This window comes from Barbus barbus (genome assembly GCF_936440315.1).
Source record: "Barbus barbus genome assembly, chromosome: 37".
Lineage (NCBI taxonomy): Eukaryota > Metazoa > Chordata > Actinopteri > Cypriniformes > Cyprinidae > Barbus > Barbus barbus.
In genome coordinates, this window is record NC_136715.1 from 17,740,626 (window position 1) to 17,759,844 (window position 19,219).

The 19,219-nt window shown below is 38.0% G+C and overlaps 1 protein-coding gene across 2 annotated transcripts in view; it reads right to left on the reverse strand.

The window, feature by feature from the left end:
- Window positions 1-13,673: 13,673 nt before the first annotated feature.
- Window positions 13,674-19,219, reverse strand: part of LOC306856465 (neuroligin-1-like) — a 220,683-nt gene continuing 215,137 nt past the window's right edge. For both annotated transcript variants that reach the window (XM_079395767.1, XM_079395768.1), the window contains 3 exons: window positions 18,100-18,312; window positions 15,403-16,192; window positions 13,674-14,707 (listed from right to left, as the gene is read on the reverse strand). In XM_079395767.1, the coding sequence (XP_079251893.1) occupies window positions 13,879-14,707; window positions 15,403-16,192; window positions 18,100-18,312 (1,832 nt within the window). In that variant the 3' untranslated portion in view covers window positions 13,674-13,878. The remainder of the gene's footprint in view (window positions 14,708-15,402; window positions 16,193-18,099; window positions 18,313-19,219) is intronic.

A 19,219-nucleotide genomic window follows, 5' to 3' on the forward strand; every position in this document is an offset into this window, starting at 1 on the left:
GTTCATTCTTGACAACACATAAAAACGTAAAATTAGTGCAATAATGACAGAGCACCCCTAAATGAAGATCGATCCTGTATCAGATCAGTGCTTGCATGTTTGATTGAAATACATCATGTAGATTTGGCAGAGTTAAACATGTCACAATGCTGTAAACGCTGTAAAATCTCAGTTCAACATTATCTTTATTCTTATTTGAAGGGTTCTGATAATATACATACGAGTTACAATAAAAGACGTTACAAAAGAGTTAAGGAAAAATACACTGAAAATAAGTGCATGTTTGTCCAGGCAGTTTTTTTTTTTTTTTTTTTTTTATCTCATTATAATGAACATCAAAACTTGCTAATTATTTAACAAGAGCAATAGGCAGAGTCACTCAACATTGTGCAACACTATTCGGATACCACATGCCAACTTACGCTGCTTGACTTTTTCGTAAAAGAGGAGTGAAGTACGGTGGCCGAGAGAGCTCAACGCGCTGCAACTTCAGAAAACACATGCAAATAGAAAAAAACACCAGCAAATCAAGAAAACATCTTCATTTTGACAGCACATGCGCTGCAAATCCTCAAAACACATGCAAATTAAGAAACGCTGCAAATGCTCACAACACATGCAAATTAAGAAACGCTGCAAATCCTCACAACACATGCAAATTAAGAAATGCGCTGCAAATCCTCACAACACATGCAAATTAAGAAACGCTGCAAATGCTCACAACACATGCAAATTAAGAAACGCTGCAAATCCTCACAACACATGCAAATTAAGAAATGCGCTGCAAATCCTCACAACACATGCAAATTAAGAAACGCTGCAAATCCTCACAACACATGCAAATTAAGAAATGCGCTGCAAATCCTCACAACACATGCAAATTAAGAAACGCTGCAAATCCTCACAACACATGCAAATGAAGAAACGCGCTGCAAATCCTCACAACACATGCAAATTAAGAAACCGCTCTGACACCGGTCAATGGGAAACACCTGTGAGTGTAATCAGCTGTGTGATCAGTGCAATCAGCTGTGTGTCGTCAGTGCAATGGATGATGGGAATTGTAGTCTGAGGTGGACAAACTCAGAACAAACCAGGTGGGCAGTGGAGCGGAGGCGGAACAGGGGGAGGGACGGAGGCCCAGGTCCGTGAGGAAGTGAAGAGACCCAGAACTGAGGCAAAGCCGGCAGAGCAGACGGGACTAGAGCCCACCAGGGCAGAGCAGACAGGACTTTAGCCCACCAGGGCGGAGCAGACCACGACGCCGGAGCAGAAGACCTCCCTGGCAGAGCAGACGGAGCAGGGGCCACTCACAGTCACCAAAGTCAAAGGCAAAATGGTAACTGCAGAAGGACATGGACACTCCATTACAAGGAACTGTTCTTTCTTTAAGTGACTCAACCCGGAGAAACCAGATCTTTTGTTTGACCTTGGATTTGAAAATGAGACTAAAGAAACTGACTCATGCACAGTCAGTTTAGGTAGACTGTGTAGTGTAATTAAATAATTGCACAGATTGCTCAAAGCAGGTGTTGCAGACTGTTTAGAAAACAAGGACTATTCAGACTTCTCAACATAAAGTGTTCATGTTACTCAGAGGAGTTTTTCAGAGAATTTTCTACAATATTCAAGGGTTAAAGACCTTATTGTTTTGTTATCATAACAAACAAAATATACTGTTGTGTGTTACAAGTTGCAAAGCTGTAAAGTAAAAAAAAAAAAAAAAGGAGTGATGTAATATATTTGGTTTGACCTGTGACGTCACAGGATGCGACGCTCCTCCCATGTAATGCATGTGATAGTGTGCAACCACAAGTGATGGAGCAATAAATAAAAGTTGGTTAGTGTTCCTGTATTTCCCGTCTGCTGGCGTCTTTACGTGAAAGAGATTGACATGAAAAACACCACAATATCAACTTATTCTACTAACTCTAACCCTAAGCTAATAGTCTATTAATGCTTCCCCTTTACACACGTTAACATGAAACAACCATTGCTTTTGTTCTCCATTACACCATTCACTTTCCTCTACCCTTTTGTCAAAGAAATTTGCTGGTGCAATATGCTGGCAATAAATATCGCCTTCCTCCAAAAGCACAGGCTAACCTCAATAAACGTATTGCCCCAGACAAGTGTAAATCATCTCTTACCCCCTCACTGATTCCTGATCTTTCAGCCTTCGGTCTTGAAACGTCTTTCAGAAAGATTGCAGTTAGGATATCCTCAGCATTCCTGCTCCAAGGAAGAGCCGTAACGGATGGCATCTGTGATTAAATTTATAGTGAAGGATAGAGCTTGTCTTGTTACCCTGTTTAATGGAAAACAATGAGTCTTCTAGTGGAGTCTCTAGGCTGACACATTGACCTGGATAGACCATTACGTATTTTATTATCCGGAGAGCAGCTTCTTCTTTTTATTTTGGTGTCCTATGAAGGAACGCCACAATCCAGGACAGACTAGACAAATAAAAAAAAGACCTGTAACACCTTTAAAGGGGTGGTTGATTGCGATTTAACTTTTTTAACGTTAGTTTGTGTGTAATGTTGCTGTTAAAGCATAAACAATATCTGCAAAGTTACAATGCTGAAAGTTCAGTGGAAACGGAGATGTCGTCTTTTAAAATTCTGGCAGTTTAATGCCTACAAAAACGACTGGTAAGGGACTACAACGAGTTACTTCCCGCCCCCGGGAACACGTAAGGAAGGGGGCGAGGCCATGCTGCGCTGCTTTAGAGAATAGGAAGAGAAAACTAGGGGTGGGCGTAAAAATCTATTCATATATGAATCGATTTGAATGGATTTACAAGTTTCAAAATCATATGTTTAAAGCAGTGCTTCATAATACTGTCACTCGTGTCGCCCTGCTCTGCATCTCTCTCTCATTCAGATCGTCAGATCAGCTCCAACAAACTGTTCCAATTATACACTTTTTCTCATTTTCACACATCAATGAGAAGCGTTATACATGGACGCGTGTGCAGTTGCCGTGCTGTATTAAGGCTTTAATTAGGATAAAGCCGTATATTAAAATCTAACAGAAGCAGTAGCACTTTCAAATAACAGCGTATCTAAAAGTATGAACCAACAACAACCAAACAAAAAAAACATACCATTAAAAGCCATGCTTGCACAGGTTCTGCGCGATCCTCTTCACTAATATCCTCTCAGTCTCATTAGGGCTCAAATTGAAAAGCAATATTGATGATGCAATTGTTTACAATACAACCGGAGCACATGCTGCTGAGGTAAGGGGCAGGATGTTCAGACGCGCACTAGAGGCGGTTTAGTCAATCACAACACACTGGACCAGCTAACCAATCAGAGCCCATTACGCATTTCTGAGGGAGGGGCTTCATAAAACCAGGAAATAATCGGGGCGTTTATCAGAGAGGGGCAGAGAGGTGTGGAATAAAGGTGAATTATGTGAAAAATAATGCGTTTAAAAAAAAAAAAAAAAAAGCATAAATACATGTTTGACTGCACCCCATATACACAATCAAGCCTAGAAAAAAAAACAATCAACCACCCCTTTAAACTAATGGGCAGCAGACTTAAGAAACCAGGAGATATTAGTGATTTTTTTTCAGTGTATCATAGTCTCTTTTTTTTTATATATTTTTTTATATATTTAGATTACCTTTGCTATTATCCAATGCTCACTTCTTTAAAAAAAATATATAATTTAATAACATTGTTAATTGTACTGAAATCCTTTTCATACTGTACATTATAATTGTGATGCATAAATTAACTTATTAAGATTGAGAGGAGCATTAGATATGACAGTATCCTTATTATTAGAAAGAAAGAAAGAAAGAAAGAAAGAAAGAAAGAAAGAAAGAAAGAAAGAAAGAAAGAAAGAAAGAAAGAAAGAAAGAAAGATTTTTAAATTAAATTTGTAAATTAATGTAAATTAAAATTTTGCAATTGTGGAATATAAACTTTGAAAGAAGAAAAGTTTGAATTGTGAGATATGTGGCCCTGGATCACAAAACCAGTCATAAAGATCAATTTTTTTAAATTGAGATTTATACGTCATCTGAAATAAATAAGCTTTCCATTGATGTATGCTTTGTTAGGATAGGACAATATTTTGGCAGAGATATAACCATTTAAAAATCTGAATCTGAAGGTGCAAAAAAAAGTTAGAAAATCCAATATTTAGTTGTCATTAGCAACACATATTAATAACCAAAAAAATATTTTTGATACATTTGTAGGAATGTAGGGAATTTACAAAAATAGCTTCATGGAACATAATCTTTACTTAATATCCTATGATTTTTGGCATAAAAGAAAAATAGATCATTTTGACTCCCACAATGTTTTGTTGGCTATTGCTACAAATATACCCATGCTACTTATGACTGGTTTTGTGGTCCAGGGTCACATATAAACTCACAGTTACCTTTTTTATTATTCTGAATCCCGAATCTTCTGAATATATCAGAATTACGAGTTTATAACTTGCAATAAACTTGCAATTTTGAGAGAAAGGGGGAAAATCCTAAATTGTGTGATAAAATTGCAATTGTGAGAAAAAAACAAATGGCTGGATTATGAGATAAAAAGTCCCAAATACATCTTATTACGTAGCGGAAACAAGCTTCCATATGATGCTGTATATTAACTTATAGCATTTCAAATGATTGATTTTAGAGTGTTATTTTCATTTATTTAGACTTTAATATTAGTTATATTTAAGTATGTGATAGCTTATCTGTGCTTTGAAATGGAAAAATATATTTTAGATGGAAAGAGACACCTGAGCAACAAAGAGAATGAAAAATGCATGCAAACAAATGAGACATTTCCATTTGGAAACACATCCTGATGGAAGCAGTCCATCATGTAGTGCAGCACAGAACAAAACAGAAGAGAACAGAAGTAATACTGTGCTGCAGAGGAGGAGAAGGGTGAGGGTAGATTTTACCTGACAACACAGACCCCTGCAGGCCCCGAGCTCCAGGTGACAAGATGACATCCTTTAACAGAATATCTGATGGGCTGTCCAATCACCTGTTCCTCTCAAATTACAGCACTGAAGACAGGAAGTGCCAAAGGTAGACACATCCAGCTGATTAGTTATGGTTCCAGCCATGTAATACAGTTCCTGTTAAAGTGGGTAAATTATTAAATTAATAATTATACTATGCTGCTGTCAGATTCCTATAGGCACATTTGGGAGTAGTATTAATACTTGACAGCTGGATCTTGGCCTATTACGAAACAGGAACACACTGAAGAGAAATGCTGTACATCTGAGGAAATGTTAAGTCAGTACAGCTGATTTGTTTTTAAAGAGACAGTTCAACCAAAATGGCATTATTTGCACCCTCATGTCAGTCCGAACCCATGTTATATTTGATATGAGAGTGAGCTGGAGAAGAAGATTTTTTAGAATTTTTAAAGATCCTTTTTTTTTTTACTTTGGAAGACTTGGGATACAATGACGAGTTGTAATATTTTTAATTATGGCTGTATAGGGTTTTTTGTTCTTTTAGAGCTTGACAGCCTGCGTGAGCTAACGTTGTAACTTTGAGACTTTTTTAAATTAACCTTTTTCTAACCTAATGTAGTTTATTCAGTTTTTTTTTTTTTAAATAATAATTTTAAAACAGAAATTAGGATTTAAATTTTAATTTGGATTATTTTAATACATTAATAATAATTTATTATTGTACAGTAAACATTTTTAAATCATCCTGCAGTCCCCTTGGAAGTTTGCTGAGGCCCCCTTGTGGGCCCTGGGCCCTTGGTTAATAATATACTGCTAATATACGGAGATATGACCACATGTGACCACATGAAGCATATTTCAACCTGACAAAACATTTTGTAAATAAACAAGCAAGCAATTATGTATTTTCTTAATTTTAAAAACTATTTTAAATAAATAAATGCTGGCAAGCAAGCATATGGTTTTAAAATTACAGCATTAAACATCTCCCATATATATTTTAATATAATGTACAACACTTTCTAGATGTTTTACGTGAAATTACGTGCCAGTTTTCACACTATGAAATTCAACCTTTAAGCACTGTATTATGAACTTATAACCATTTAAATACCAGATTTAAAATAAATAAATAAATACAAACAGCACATACACAGGCATTTCTGCCAACTGTGCTGTTTCTTTCATCTCACCCACAGTTTTTAGTGTTCTGCCAAAGGAAGTAATGTGACGACGTCATAACCATCAGTTCTCATGTTATCATACACCTCAAGAGTTGAGAGCTGTCATGCTTGTGTTCTTAAGCAATTGTAGATGAAAAGAAATACCTGTACTTCAACAAAAAAATTGAATTTTTACTTACCTTGGGATCCAAAGCAATTCTGCTGGAGTCTATAGATAGTATGTAAATTCTAATTAAATTTCACTAACTGCAGACGAACAGAGGCTCTAATGAATGAATCCGAAGCACTTGGTTGGCATTCTCTACTCAAAGCCAGAGATACTATTGTGTGCATTAATTACTGTACTCTGTAATTTACCACTCATACTAATTATTATGGGTAACAAGCATGCCCTTTTAGTTTAGTTATTTATGCTTGTGCTCTCCTCACCACGGACATGAAAGGCAATGATTTATTTACAAACTTATGAAACTTGGATGAAGAGGCTCCATTAATAAACTACTAAATTGCCACTTATTAATAGGTAGTAATGTAGTTGTTAGTAATGGCAAAATGTTCATAATAGGCATGCTAATAAGCAACTAGTTAATAGCGAGACCTGGTCCCTGTTCAAAGTGTAACCACCTACAAATGGAAATTTCTCCACCACTGCAATTTAATTTCAATAAGACGTCACTTCACAGAAAAGTTGAATTTCATCTTATGAGCTAATTTAATTAAATATGTATCTGAGTTTTGTTTTTACAATAAGTTACACACCAAATGAAAAGTGTCACTCTGAAACAAAATGACCACATTTTCCTGGTTTTGGAGTGACATTTCATCAAGGTCCTGTAATCAAAGACTAGATGAACACAGAAGAGGAAGTTAAAAATATGGTCATATTTATTATTGGAATGAGAAATGCTCTTTATAGTCCAAACACACAAAAACAACTGACTAGGGCCTTACAGTAATTAATTAATAGTTTAAACGGGATCAGTTTTATTCAGAACACTGTTGCAGAACAAACCAGAAATAGAGCAAAATCATTTTTGACCTCCAATAACAACACTGCTAGCTCAATTAAACACGTCTTCCACAGCTAAACCGTTTGTGTGTGTGTGTGAGAGGCACAGAAACTTTGGTTAACCTTTTGGGTTTTTGTTTTAGAAAGGCTTACAAGAAGTACTTCAATTTGCCAATCAGTTGAAGATGTGCAACATACCAGGATTGGAATACTTAATATCCTCCACTGAACATTTGTAATTATACCCTCACAAAACAACGTGATGATGTGTTAATCAGAAGAGAGTCATCCAGACAACCTTGTTTAAATACACTGTGATTATCAAAGGTCATAAAACACTTGGAGACAGAGAAAACTAGAGAAACGGCTGATCAAACAGATCGAGGAAATGAAAACGGTTATCAAAGGTAAACCGTTTAATGTTTGAAAAGTACATTATAATGGGAAATGGCAAAGTGCTGTCGAACAAGGCTTGAAATTATACTATAGGTTCTATGAGTGCCCTTCCAGTTAGAGTCGTTTGTGGCTTAATGGACTCATTCCATTCTTAATTTTACTTCAAATTTCCAGAGCAGTCAGTCATTTTCAAGACTATCGTCTGTTAATAATTCAAATTTAATATCTGCTAACCGGAGAAAATTTTATGAATGTTAAAATGCCTCTGGAAGAGTCTCTTCAGTGTAATTGAAATTTTCAGATCTGTTGATTGGTGGACTGATGCAGCACTGCATAAACTAACCATAAAAACTAAACGCAAATCAGTTCAAACTTTTATTCAGAATGTACCAAATTTCTCTTTAAACTTCAATTATCAAGCTACAAATCTCATTCAATTATTAAATTCCTTATGCTCAACATTAATGTCAAGGTTGATCTGCCAGTACTCTTAAAAGTATAGGGATGGTTTCTCTCAGATAATATATGAAGAGTTTATTTGCAAAAAGACAACAGAATTATCATGTTTTTATTGTTAGTTAGCTGTATTTTTTTGTTATTTTTTAACCTAATCAAAACAACCCACCTGCAGTTTGATTGAGATTAATTGGAATGCCCAATGAAAAAACATAATTTTTGAAAATGGTTGAATACGGAGTCATCTGTTTTTTGCTAATGAACTCTTCATATATACATACACATACATACATATAATAATTAAAATTCTGATAGAGTATATCTTTTAATTCTGAATTGAGTATCTTTTAGAGGGTTATATAAAACTTGAATGAAACTAGAAAAGAAAATCTCAAGACCCCATGTTACCCAAAGAAAGGCTTATATACTGTACAGTCATTTAAATAACCTTTTTACTTAAAAAAAAAAAAAAAATTCCCTCTTTAAAATATTTAAAAGTCCATATATTTTTACTCATTAGACCATGAAAGTTTTGTGGTTTGGATGTCCTGATAGCACCTTTAATTTTCAACAACTGCATTTCAGTATCACACAATTGCTAATGAGATAAAGACATCCTATCTTTACACCAGAGATCTGAACATGAAACATGGAAATGAAGAAATGCAGCTTGATATGGTGTCCTGAATTCCCAAACCAACATACAGTCAAACAGAATTCAAGATTTCTAAAGTAACAAGGACTGTTGACCGTTATTTATGTTTTAGGCTATATTAACTATACAGGGTCACTGTTCCAGTTTTACAGCTCTGTAGTGGGCTCTGCCACATTCAGACATGGTTTTTCAGTTCAACAACCTGTGTTTTATTCACTAATAACCACTCACAATCCAGGCGATACAATAATAGTGCTGCACCGTTTAAATTGTCATTCTCCTTTGGTTGCACACAAAAACACATCTTTTCTATGCAAATTAGGCTCATTATTTATTGTTCCTTATTCATAAAACTCCACCAGTAAAAATGCTATTAGTAAAGTGTCAGATTGAAACCCGCAAGATGGTGAGTTTATCAGTTTAAATGGGTCATGAACTAAGAAATTAAATTTCCCTTAATCTTTTGACATATAATAGCTCAATGTACTATATATATATATATATATATATATATATATAAATAAAACATCCTGTAAGTTTCAAAACTCAAAACCATCTCATTATTTTAAAAACAGATGTTACTGAAACCAAGCTCAGAAAACAACTCCTTTTGGAATGTGTCACTTTATGAGGTAATACTCCAGCGAAAGCCCGCCTCTGCAGGAGAAGATCAACGCCTACTTCTACATCACTGCCTCTTTAGCCACGCCACTGCTATGCACTTCTAGTAGGAGAAGAAATACTCGAATGCAAACACAGGATTGCTCCATCAACAGAACCTTATAGATGTCATTTCAAGATTACCAGAATCTGAGTAGTGTAAGTTGTGGGGATTTGTTCAGTCAATCCAGAGTAAACAGAATCGCCGATTATAATGGGTTCTGTAAATCACAGCAGCATCCATCTGTTATACTGTTAGCCAATCATAGCAGTGGGTGTTTACTTGCAAGTCCTGAATGTGCCCACCTATTCACAGTTTCCATGTGACATCACAGCCTTCCGCCACTGACCGCTAGTTATTTTTACGAAATAGTAATACACGTAGTAAGACACTGCTATTAAATGGTCAAATTCAGTATACACCTTATTGATGATGCATATGTTGTACAGGCGAGCAGATCAACCCTGAATATACACACAATGCATAAGGTTTCATTTTAATTTTTGTTTTTTTTTTTCTGTACAGAAAACACAACCATTTAGTGCATCACGTTCATATTCCGGGCTCATCTGCTTGCCTATATAACGTATGTACCGTCAATAAGGTGTATACTGAATTTGATCTTTTAAAATCACTGTTTTAAGTGTTTTTCACATTAAACATATTAGTATGTCCCACTGTTTTTAGTGATGGAATTATTGTAGCAGGTGCTTCATGGTGCTTCAAACGTGTATTTTGTTCACTTATCTTTGATTTATTCTTTTGAGAGGTGAGCTATATATATATATATATATTTTTTTTTTATGTGAAATCACAATAACATATGCAAACCTCAGAGAACATTGTAAAATAATAAAAGCATGCAGTTCATGACCCCTTTAAACAGCTTTCAGCAAAATTTATTTGGTATGCTTGCACAGTTTATGTAATTGTTTAGCAAGTCAAATGTTCAAACAAAGTAGACAGTGTGTGCAAATAAATGGCGCTGTATGCCATGCAAGCATTTGAACATAGATGTTTAGGTACAAAATGGATATTGGCATAAATTTGAAAGATTTCTCCTTCAGGTGTTCTACTGTCATTGCAGAGCAACTGTTTAATGAGTATATTACTAAGTAAGTTAGTTTGTTTATAGCAATTTACCTGATTTGTTGTCTATTGATTTAATAGTAGAGACATTTCACAGTAATTATCGCCCCCTGGAGTACTGGAGGTTTGTTACCACGTTCACACTTTAGTGAATTAACCCAAGATGTGTCGACATGTTGAGTGGCAAAAGTCTAGATATCATAAAAACCCATTTGACAAACCGGTGGCAAAGAAAGACCGATGTAAGTTGAGCTTGATAAAATCATTTATTGTGCTCCAGAAGATTAAATCCTATTTAACCATAAAGAAAGACAAAATGACAAATAATCTACATCACAACAACCCTCTGTAGTTCTCAGCAGCCATTTTGATGTTCTTTCAAGGTCAGCCAGTAGAAAATAAACACAATGAAATTTGGTTGCTGTTTGTAACAAAATGGCCCTCAGTCTTGCATTACATTCAGTTACAAGGCTTGTCCTGGCATGTGTGTATGCGAGTGTATGTGCATATGTGTGAAGAAACATACTGAGCTGTGGAGATCTTTGCAATTACAGATGAATCCCATCTATCTCCTCGGAACATGTGCATGCACAAGATGAATCCTCTGAGCGCCCCACTGGTGTACGGTTCATTAAATTTTAATATTGTTCAAAGGAGCTTCCTTTGCAGGGGAACACATGGGCAGTCTGACTTTGCATATGCATACCTGCAGATGGGGACTGGTATACAGAGAAGCAATGCTCTCTCTGACCTGTTTGTACTGTGCAGAGTTGTCACAGGTGAAGGCAGAGCAGAGAGGAAAAGCCCACAGGAGACTGTGTTCTGAACAGGACCATGTTGTTGGGAACAAAGTGTGTCACGGGTTGGTAGATCAGGAGAAGAATAGCATGATTCTTTCAATCTTGTTCCCTTCCTTGGCTTCCCTAGTCCCTTATTAGTTCTTTGCCACTAGCTATTCACCAGGGCTCAAGTATTCACTCCCAAATGCCTGTGTTTGACCTCAGTGTTTTTTTCACACCAACTATTAATTAATCACCTTGAGATGTGAAAGGCTGTACTGCTAGTAAAATAGCTTCTAATGTCTCTCACTCCACATATGCTAAAGTAATTTTGAGCGAACACAGCCAATAAAAACATATTTGATGTTTAATATCTAGCTATGTGGAGCAGGATTTTGGAAATGAATGTCCAAATGTCCTGGCTAGGACAAAATCAGTACTACAGTAAAGAAAAAAAGATAGCTTTTACTTTATCATGTCTGGTTAGGAAACAGCATTAGCATGGGGTTGTTGACCAAGAGAGTTTGCACAAAAGCAAAGATGAGGACCTCTGATCTGGGAGAATCTAATACTGTTTTTCTATAATCATACGTTACATGCTGGGAAAAAAATTTAGATATTTATGTAGAAGTTTAGCTTTCACTGGTGTTTACTCTCAATCAAATCTCCCAGGAGTAAAAAAAGGACTCACAAGAACTGACACCCTGAAGTGACTATCCACAAAAAAGAAACAACGGGTTAGCATCCCAGGACTTTTTAGCATGTGGTATGTAATGCATCAAGGCTCTGAGAAAATGAATGTCCCAATTAATGTTTCTCGATTCTCTTTCTCTAGCTAGCTTCAATGGCCTCTTAAGATCAGAAGGCTTCTAACGAACAGTCTCATCAGGGGTCCTCCTGTCTTTAGCCTGGGATTCACTGGTGTCGATCATTAGTATGTCCTGTAGGATGCTCTGTAGCAAGGCTTTCAGAAAATTAAAATAATCAAGGATGGATAAAACTACCAATTACTGAGAGATTTGCAGGTGAAACTGGCTTTTAGCACTGAGGCTACTGACTTTGAGCACTTATCTCTGGGTAAGAAATGACAAAAGTTTCCCTTTCACTTTCTCCATAGGTCTCTCTGTATTCTTTCTTTCTATAGCTAGCTTTAAGCGGTGTGATCAAGGGCTTCGTAACATCAGAAGTCCCCCTAATACACTCTTTCATCAGGGGCCCTCCTGTCTCCAGTGTGGGATTCATTCGTGATGATCGTTCAGGAGAATCACAGAAAGTTCTGGGTGAGAGGATACCAACGCAAGTCTCAAAGTCGTACCGCGTTGACCACTGGTTGTTCAAAGCTGCGTGGGGGATTGCCTCATAAAATACTGAAAACAAAGGAATGAGAATCAAACATTACAAATAAGAAATTTTCTAAGGTAGAGTGGTTTGACTATTAGCAAGAGGTGAAAATGAACTTAAAAATAATAAAGCAATGTATTATAACTGAGACCAATGAGCAAATCAAAAAGTACATTAATGTCCCACACATGGGAGCTCAAACAGCAAGTGATTCACCACTATTAAAAATTTTACCAACACACATGTACAAAACTAGTCCTTATAACCAGGTTCAGTCAAGCTATTTGTGAACACAATCTAGTTAGCGTATCCCCACCCCTTCCCATCACCATCTTCAGAACCCATCATGTCCGCCCTCATCAGCATATTCCATTTCCTCACGTGAGCCAATCAGAGCAGTATTTCCTTAAATCCAAATGGGGAGGAAAATGATTTTTTTTTGTTGTTTTAAATAATGACTTAATCAGCAGAACAGCCACCAAGCAGATAAATTGTCATGCGCGTCGTGCTAAAAATATCCAGCCTCCCTTTGAGTCCACCAGTTTCAGTATAGACAGCACTTGTGTGATGAAGCTGTATCTGCCATGAAGCCAATAAATTCCCCGCTACGCTCTTGAGGCAGATTCCTCAGTATCAACACCCCCAGCCAGGGCTTAAAGAGCATGGGTGCATTGTGTACATATGTAGATATGTAAATACGTCCTATACAATAAAACTGTTCCCCCAAAAATAAATTGACAAAAAGAATTCAAAGACATTCAGTGAATGTCTCTATTGTGCATATTCTTGAGGATTTCTCATTCTCGCCTTTTTCCCGTAGTATTCCACATTCTCCACCAGAAGGAGAACACGTGCCTAAATTGGGTAAGCAGCATCTCCCGTCTGCTCTGAAGAGAGTAATCTACAATCCAGCGCCCCAGGAAAACAATATGTTTCCTTTTGTTTACAAAAGGCCTCCCACACGTCATCTCTTCTGTGCCTCCGTCGTTTCCTCTCCGGGTAACCGAATCAAACCATTCCTCAAAGAATTCCAGACTAATAGTTGTCCCCAAGAAATGGTCCTGGTTTTGTCACAATATAAGGGTAAAAAATCATCTCTGTTTTTCATTACATCAGAAATAGTTTTTTTTTTTTTTTTGTCTTTCGCCTTTAATAGAAAACGATAGTTTTGCTTTTGAGGAACAACAACCAGCATTATTATTTCTTGTTCCTCTGAGCACCGGGAGTAAAGATATTTCTCACCGCAGTGCCATAACTTCTGTTCGTCATCACACCCGTACTCCACATTTTTGGGAGTGTATGTGTGTGTGTGTATGTCCGTGTTTGTGTGTGAGAACGTGTGTGTGTGGCTATACTCTAGTGGTGGAGTGTGAATGAGGGTGTGGATGGGGCAGGGTGTTATTCTGTCCACTGGAGTAACTGTTGAAGGGGTGTAAGGAGGTGAGACCTGGCATGCTGTTGGGTATCATAGTGATGGTGTTCGGGGTCATGAGAGGGATGTCGTCTGGTGAACGGCGCATGGCAAGCGTGTAATCGGGCGGGCAGGCAGTTCTCAGGACCACCTCATGCGGGTGCATGGCCTCCCGGCACTCCCGCTCCAAGTCGCTGTGTTTCATTTGTAGAGACATGAGCTCTTCCTCTTGCGTATGGGGAAGTTCGTTGGCTGTGGTCCTCTGTGGGCTACAACGTCGGTGGACCTCGTGCCTTCGCTTATCCTTCTTGTAGTAGAGTGCAGCAAACGCCAATATGTTGAGGAAGAGCAACGAGGCACCGACGGCAATGGTGACGCTCAGTTCGGTGGAATAGTCCCGCTGGTTCTCAAGGAAGGGTTGGTTCTGGTTGTGGCTTTCCTGTGTTTCAGTGGGAAACGGTGTAGGGTTGGGCCTCTTGGTGTTGACTGGGATCTTCTTTGGTGTACGGGGAGTGACCTCGGGTGGAGGCAGCTTAGTGGTGGTGGAAATTATCTGGGTGACCTCGTTGAGGCTGTGGAGATGAGGCACCAGCTCCAGCCACAAGTTGACCTTATTGGCGCGGTAATGTTCCTTGACACGGGGCTTCAAGCCGATGTGCAAGTATAGCTGGTCCTTTTGGTTGTAACGTGTCCAGGCCACCTCCTCAAAACGGTTAGGCTTGGTGTGGATGAACTTGGTGTCCTGTGGAACTGGCTGGTTGGGGTCACTGAAAGGAAATATGAAGATTTTGTTACTTTTTACACAAAAGACCATTTCTAGGATTGCACATAGGCACTCCAAAACTGAGCACTCAATAAGACAAATATCACACAACCCATTACAGACAAGTCTTAGGGGAGTGCTCAGAGACCTCTAATATTCTCTCAGCGCTCATTAGGGTCTCCTGACAACTGCACCTGCTTTTAAAATGAACAACAATTAGTCTGAGAGAAGAAATTACACATTTGCACACAAATTGATTTGTTGTCCTCCCGTGAGAAGATTACACGTCTAGGCAGCAATGTTCTATAAACACTAAACTCACTCTAAATGATCATCAGCATTACTTTATTCACTGCATTACACCTAAATTGAAGCAAACCAAATTGATTTTGCGTAAAAAGCAGTTGCGTAATTTAATGTAGCATCTTGGGAATCTCAACAAGTATTTGCGAATGAGAATGCATTAACAAATAATTAAGCATTGATTAAACCTTAGGAACCCCGTAGCAATGTTTCCTGGCAACAACTGGGTATTGTACGGTAATCAATAACAAATTCAATTCTCGAATTATGAGATGGTTGCGGCGTTGGTGGTCTTACAACAAAACAAAGTCATATTCAAATCACTTCTGAATCCTAATTAATGGCCATATTGTTTGTCTCAAGACTAACTGATTGCCCTGTTGCCTAGAGACTTACCCAGTCTTGGCAAAGTTGGTCCAGTAGGTCATTACCACTGCACTAAGCATCACATCATTTTTGGAGAAGTTGCAGGGGAAAAGCTCAGTTGGACCAATCATGGGCAGCCCGAACACGTATGGGATCTCATCGCCATGTGCCGCATCAGCCCAGGGTGGCACCTGTTCTGTCTGGCAATGATGGTAGAAAGCGTAGAAATAAGTAGGCGAGCCAAAACTGGAGTGGAGGTCTGCTGTTGCCACTGCTGGTGCCACCCACTGATGATCCGTGAAGAGTGCCAGCAGGGTCTTTCTTCTGGTCTCCGGGTTGTGGCGGTCAGCCCAGTCAGTGTACATAAACTTAATGGTCTCCCGCAGGATGTCTTTCCCCTCGGGGTAACCGTATAAATCATCCACAAAACTTGACACGGCATAGTCAAAATCGTTGGCTTGAACTCCGTTCTCGTGGTCTACAATGAGTTCCACAAACTTTAGCCCCTCGCCTTGGTTGACGCCCAGCATGATATCGTAGTTGAGGAACTCCCCTTGCTCCATAAGGATCTGAGGGTCGTCTGGGATGACATCGCCATCAATGACGGGTCCAAAGGCGATGTGGTAGCGAGCAGGCTGGATGTCCTGCTCCACTAGTTCTTTGTAGTGTTTTTTCTGTAGGCACTCCACCATGTCCACTGTATCTTTGAGGTTGCACCCCACCTTTTTGGCCAGCATGCGGGCATACTTGGCCGGTTGAAAGCTGACAGCCCAGCTGGACAAGGCTGTGCCACTTTGGGCTATGGCCCTTTGGAAAAGACCTGTATAGGAAAAACAAGACAGAATCACAAAGAGAACACACAACATGCTGCAGCACGGCCCAAATGTCTGAGACCAGTAGCGACTGCTTGGTAGCCACCGATTATAAGTTATATTAGGAGCATAATTGTTGTGAACTTTGTGAAAAAATTAACAGAATTTTGCATGGCCAAAAAATGAATAAAAATTAATAATAATATTAAACTGAAATAACAAAATGTCTTAAAAACACCACGCTTTGCTTCTGAAAAGTGTTCAAAATTTTTGTTTAAAATTCAGTTTCAAATCGGAAAAATGGCAGCTTTTTATGTGCACTCAGACTTTTGGACCCCACCGTAGGCTATTTACACAGAAAGTGTTCCCTCAGTATGCAAGCTGGAGCAAATGACCACATATCGGTTTTAGCTGTTTTTATCCAAATCTTAAATGGTTTGGGAAAAGAAGGTATGCAAGTCAACATACAAATGCTGATGAACTTGAATTTTACACAGTGCTGATCAACATTTCAGTTTTTCATGTAATTTTAGGGGGGAAAATATGACTTTTAATCTATTTCTTGAATTTCATTACACTGCATTAACAGTGATTAGCTGTTTGCTCTCTGTAAACCCCTTTCACCCCTTTATAGTCGTTAAGAAAATTGACATACACCATTGAAGAGAAGCAGATATCATGCACAAACATCAAGACAAAAAAAGCAAGTGAGTGAGCAGGACAGAAAGTGTGTGTGTGTGTGTGTGTGAGAGAGAGAGAGAGAGACAGAAAGAGCAAGAGAGAGGGAAATTGAGTTACTCTGTTACCATGCCAACCCCTGGGATCTCAGTCTTAGCAGTGCAGTTATGAGTAAAACATGTTCTTACTGAAGGAGACAAAAAAACTATAAAAACACACATGGAAATGAAATGGAAATATGGGGATGTTTCAGTTCGCAATTCAACAAAACGGTGACAATTTTGTATGAACAGACAAATATATTTAAGAATGAAGAATATACTGCTAAAATTAAAAAGAAAAAGGAAAAGATCTGAAATATATGAAAATTATTCCAGATTAAGCAGTGTCTCTTCCAAAGGTGTCTCTGGGTTCATTTGAATGATAGTGACAACCTTAGAGCAGGTCTGTGCCAGGAGACTTCTTCACAAAGCAATCTTCCAAGCAGAGAAACTCAAAATGGAATTAATGTATTTACCCTTTTTGTGCCAGTGGAAGGTGAATGCTGTATTTGGACAGTGTGCTCATAGCGTGCCTGGTGATGTGTATGGACTCAACTAAATAAAGATGGGAACATGAAACAACCTAGGGATATTTAATTTCCATAAACAAGGGATATCAGGTCAGAGTGAGTTAGCAGCTTAAAGCATGGTGAAAAATGAACTTGGCAAATGCTGGATCGATGAAGCAACTTTCTTTGGCAACGTTGTTGGTTTTAGGATTTTTGTATTACACACTTAAGCTCTGTGAAACCAAGCATTCTTTTGAACTAATTCATAGGGTATAAGGCAGTGCTTTTCAACTACGGGTCTGCAGACCCCTAGTGGTTGTTAAGAGTGTAATAATTAGGTCTGGGCAATATAATTATTTTATATCATTATTATTCATTTATTAATTTAAAGGATGGATTTTTTTTTTTTTATTAAAACAATAAGATTAAAAATGTCAAATTCAAACGATAAAAAACGTAAAAACCTAATTAAAAATAACCATTAAACCCATTTATTTCTAACATGTACTGCAGTACTCTGAATAAATGTCACAGGTTTTTCATAACTAAGATTGCAATCTGATTTTTCTAATGCAAATACAGATAACTACAAAAAAAGCACAGAGACTAAACTTGTAAATGGGCTCATAATACAAACAGCTTGCATGCAGACAAAAACTGTCAAAAGTTAAAACCTCTGCATTGTACCTTTGGTTGAATTGCTCCAACGGTTACCTTCAGAATAATGGGAAAGAGTCAGCAGGTTGACACATGAGGCCCCGGCCCCAGACCCAAAAACAGTAATGCGTAAAGGGTCACCCCCAAAGAAAGCAATGTTTTCACTCGTCCAGCGCAGGGCCTGGATTTGATCAAGAAGTCCATAGTTTCCCTTGGCAGCCTGGTCTCCTGTGCTCAAAAAACCTGCACACAGAAGAAAGAATCAAATGAGTGTTTGTGTGCATTGCAGTCCAATTTTAAAACCCTAACAAAGATTGAAGCTATTGAAATATTCAATAGCAAACTGCAGATGAAAGTACATCAGAGAAAGTGACAAATTTCTGAAATGAGGGGAAACATTCTCCTCCCTCCCTACATTTTTTTAACATCCATGAAATAGATGTTCACCTTAGGAGAGCTTATGTAAACAAGTTTTTAACAGTTGTTTATGTCTTGAATGTCACAGCTGGCCTCTCCTCCCCGGTAGACAACACAGAGTCTGTATCTTTTGGTTGAATGCAGACTATTTTAGTAGGCCGCCTATTATTAAAAATTTAATTATATGAACCAAACATACAGAGTTTAAGAAGTTCTTCAGCACTGTTCCAAAACCTAGAGAACACGCTATGTAGACTGCATTTTAAGGCATTACTTAAGAATGACTTTATATGGTCAAATTCTAAGTCTGCATGCAGCACACGTACATCTCGGAGATGTCTATTTGACATCTGCATTTACATCTGCAAGACATATTTTTAGGGTGTTTGCTCATCTGCAATACGTCTATAGGACGTTTCCTTTTAGATGTCAAATAGACGTCTATTAGATGTCTTTAAGATGTTTACGATTTAGAATGTATGTAAAACTGACATCTGAAAGACGTCTGCCAGATGTTTGTAGACAGCAGATGCTTTCCAGATCAAGAGATCTTTAACAGACATCTTGCAGACATACGTGTGCTATCTGGGACAAGTATGCTTTGCAGTATGCAATCCTGTGACAAGTGAAAAAAAAAATCCATCTAAGATGGAGTATAAAGTGAGATGGACATTCACATTCAAAACAAGATTAGAAAAATAGTTTGATTTGATTTGAAATGGCGTACCCAGTA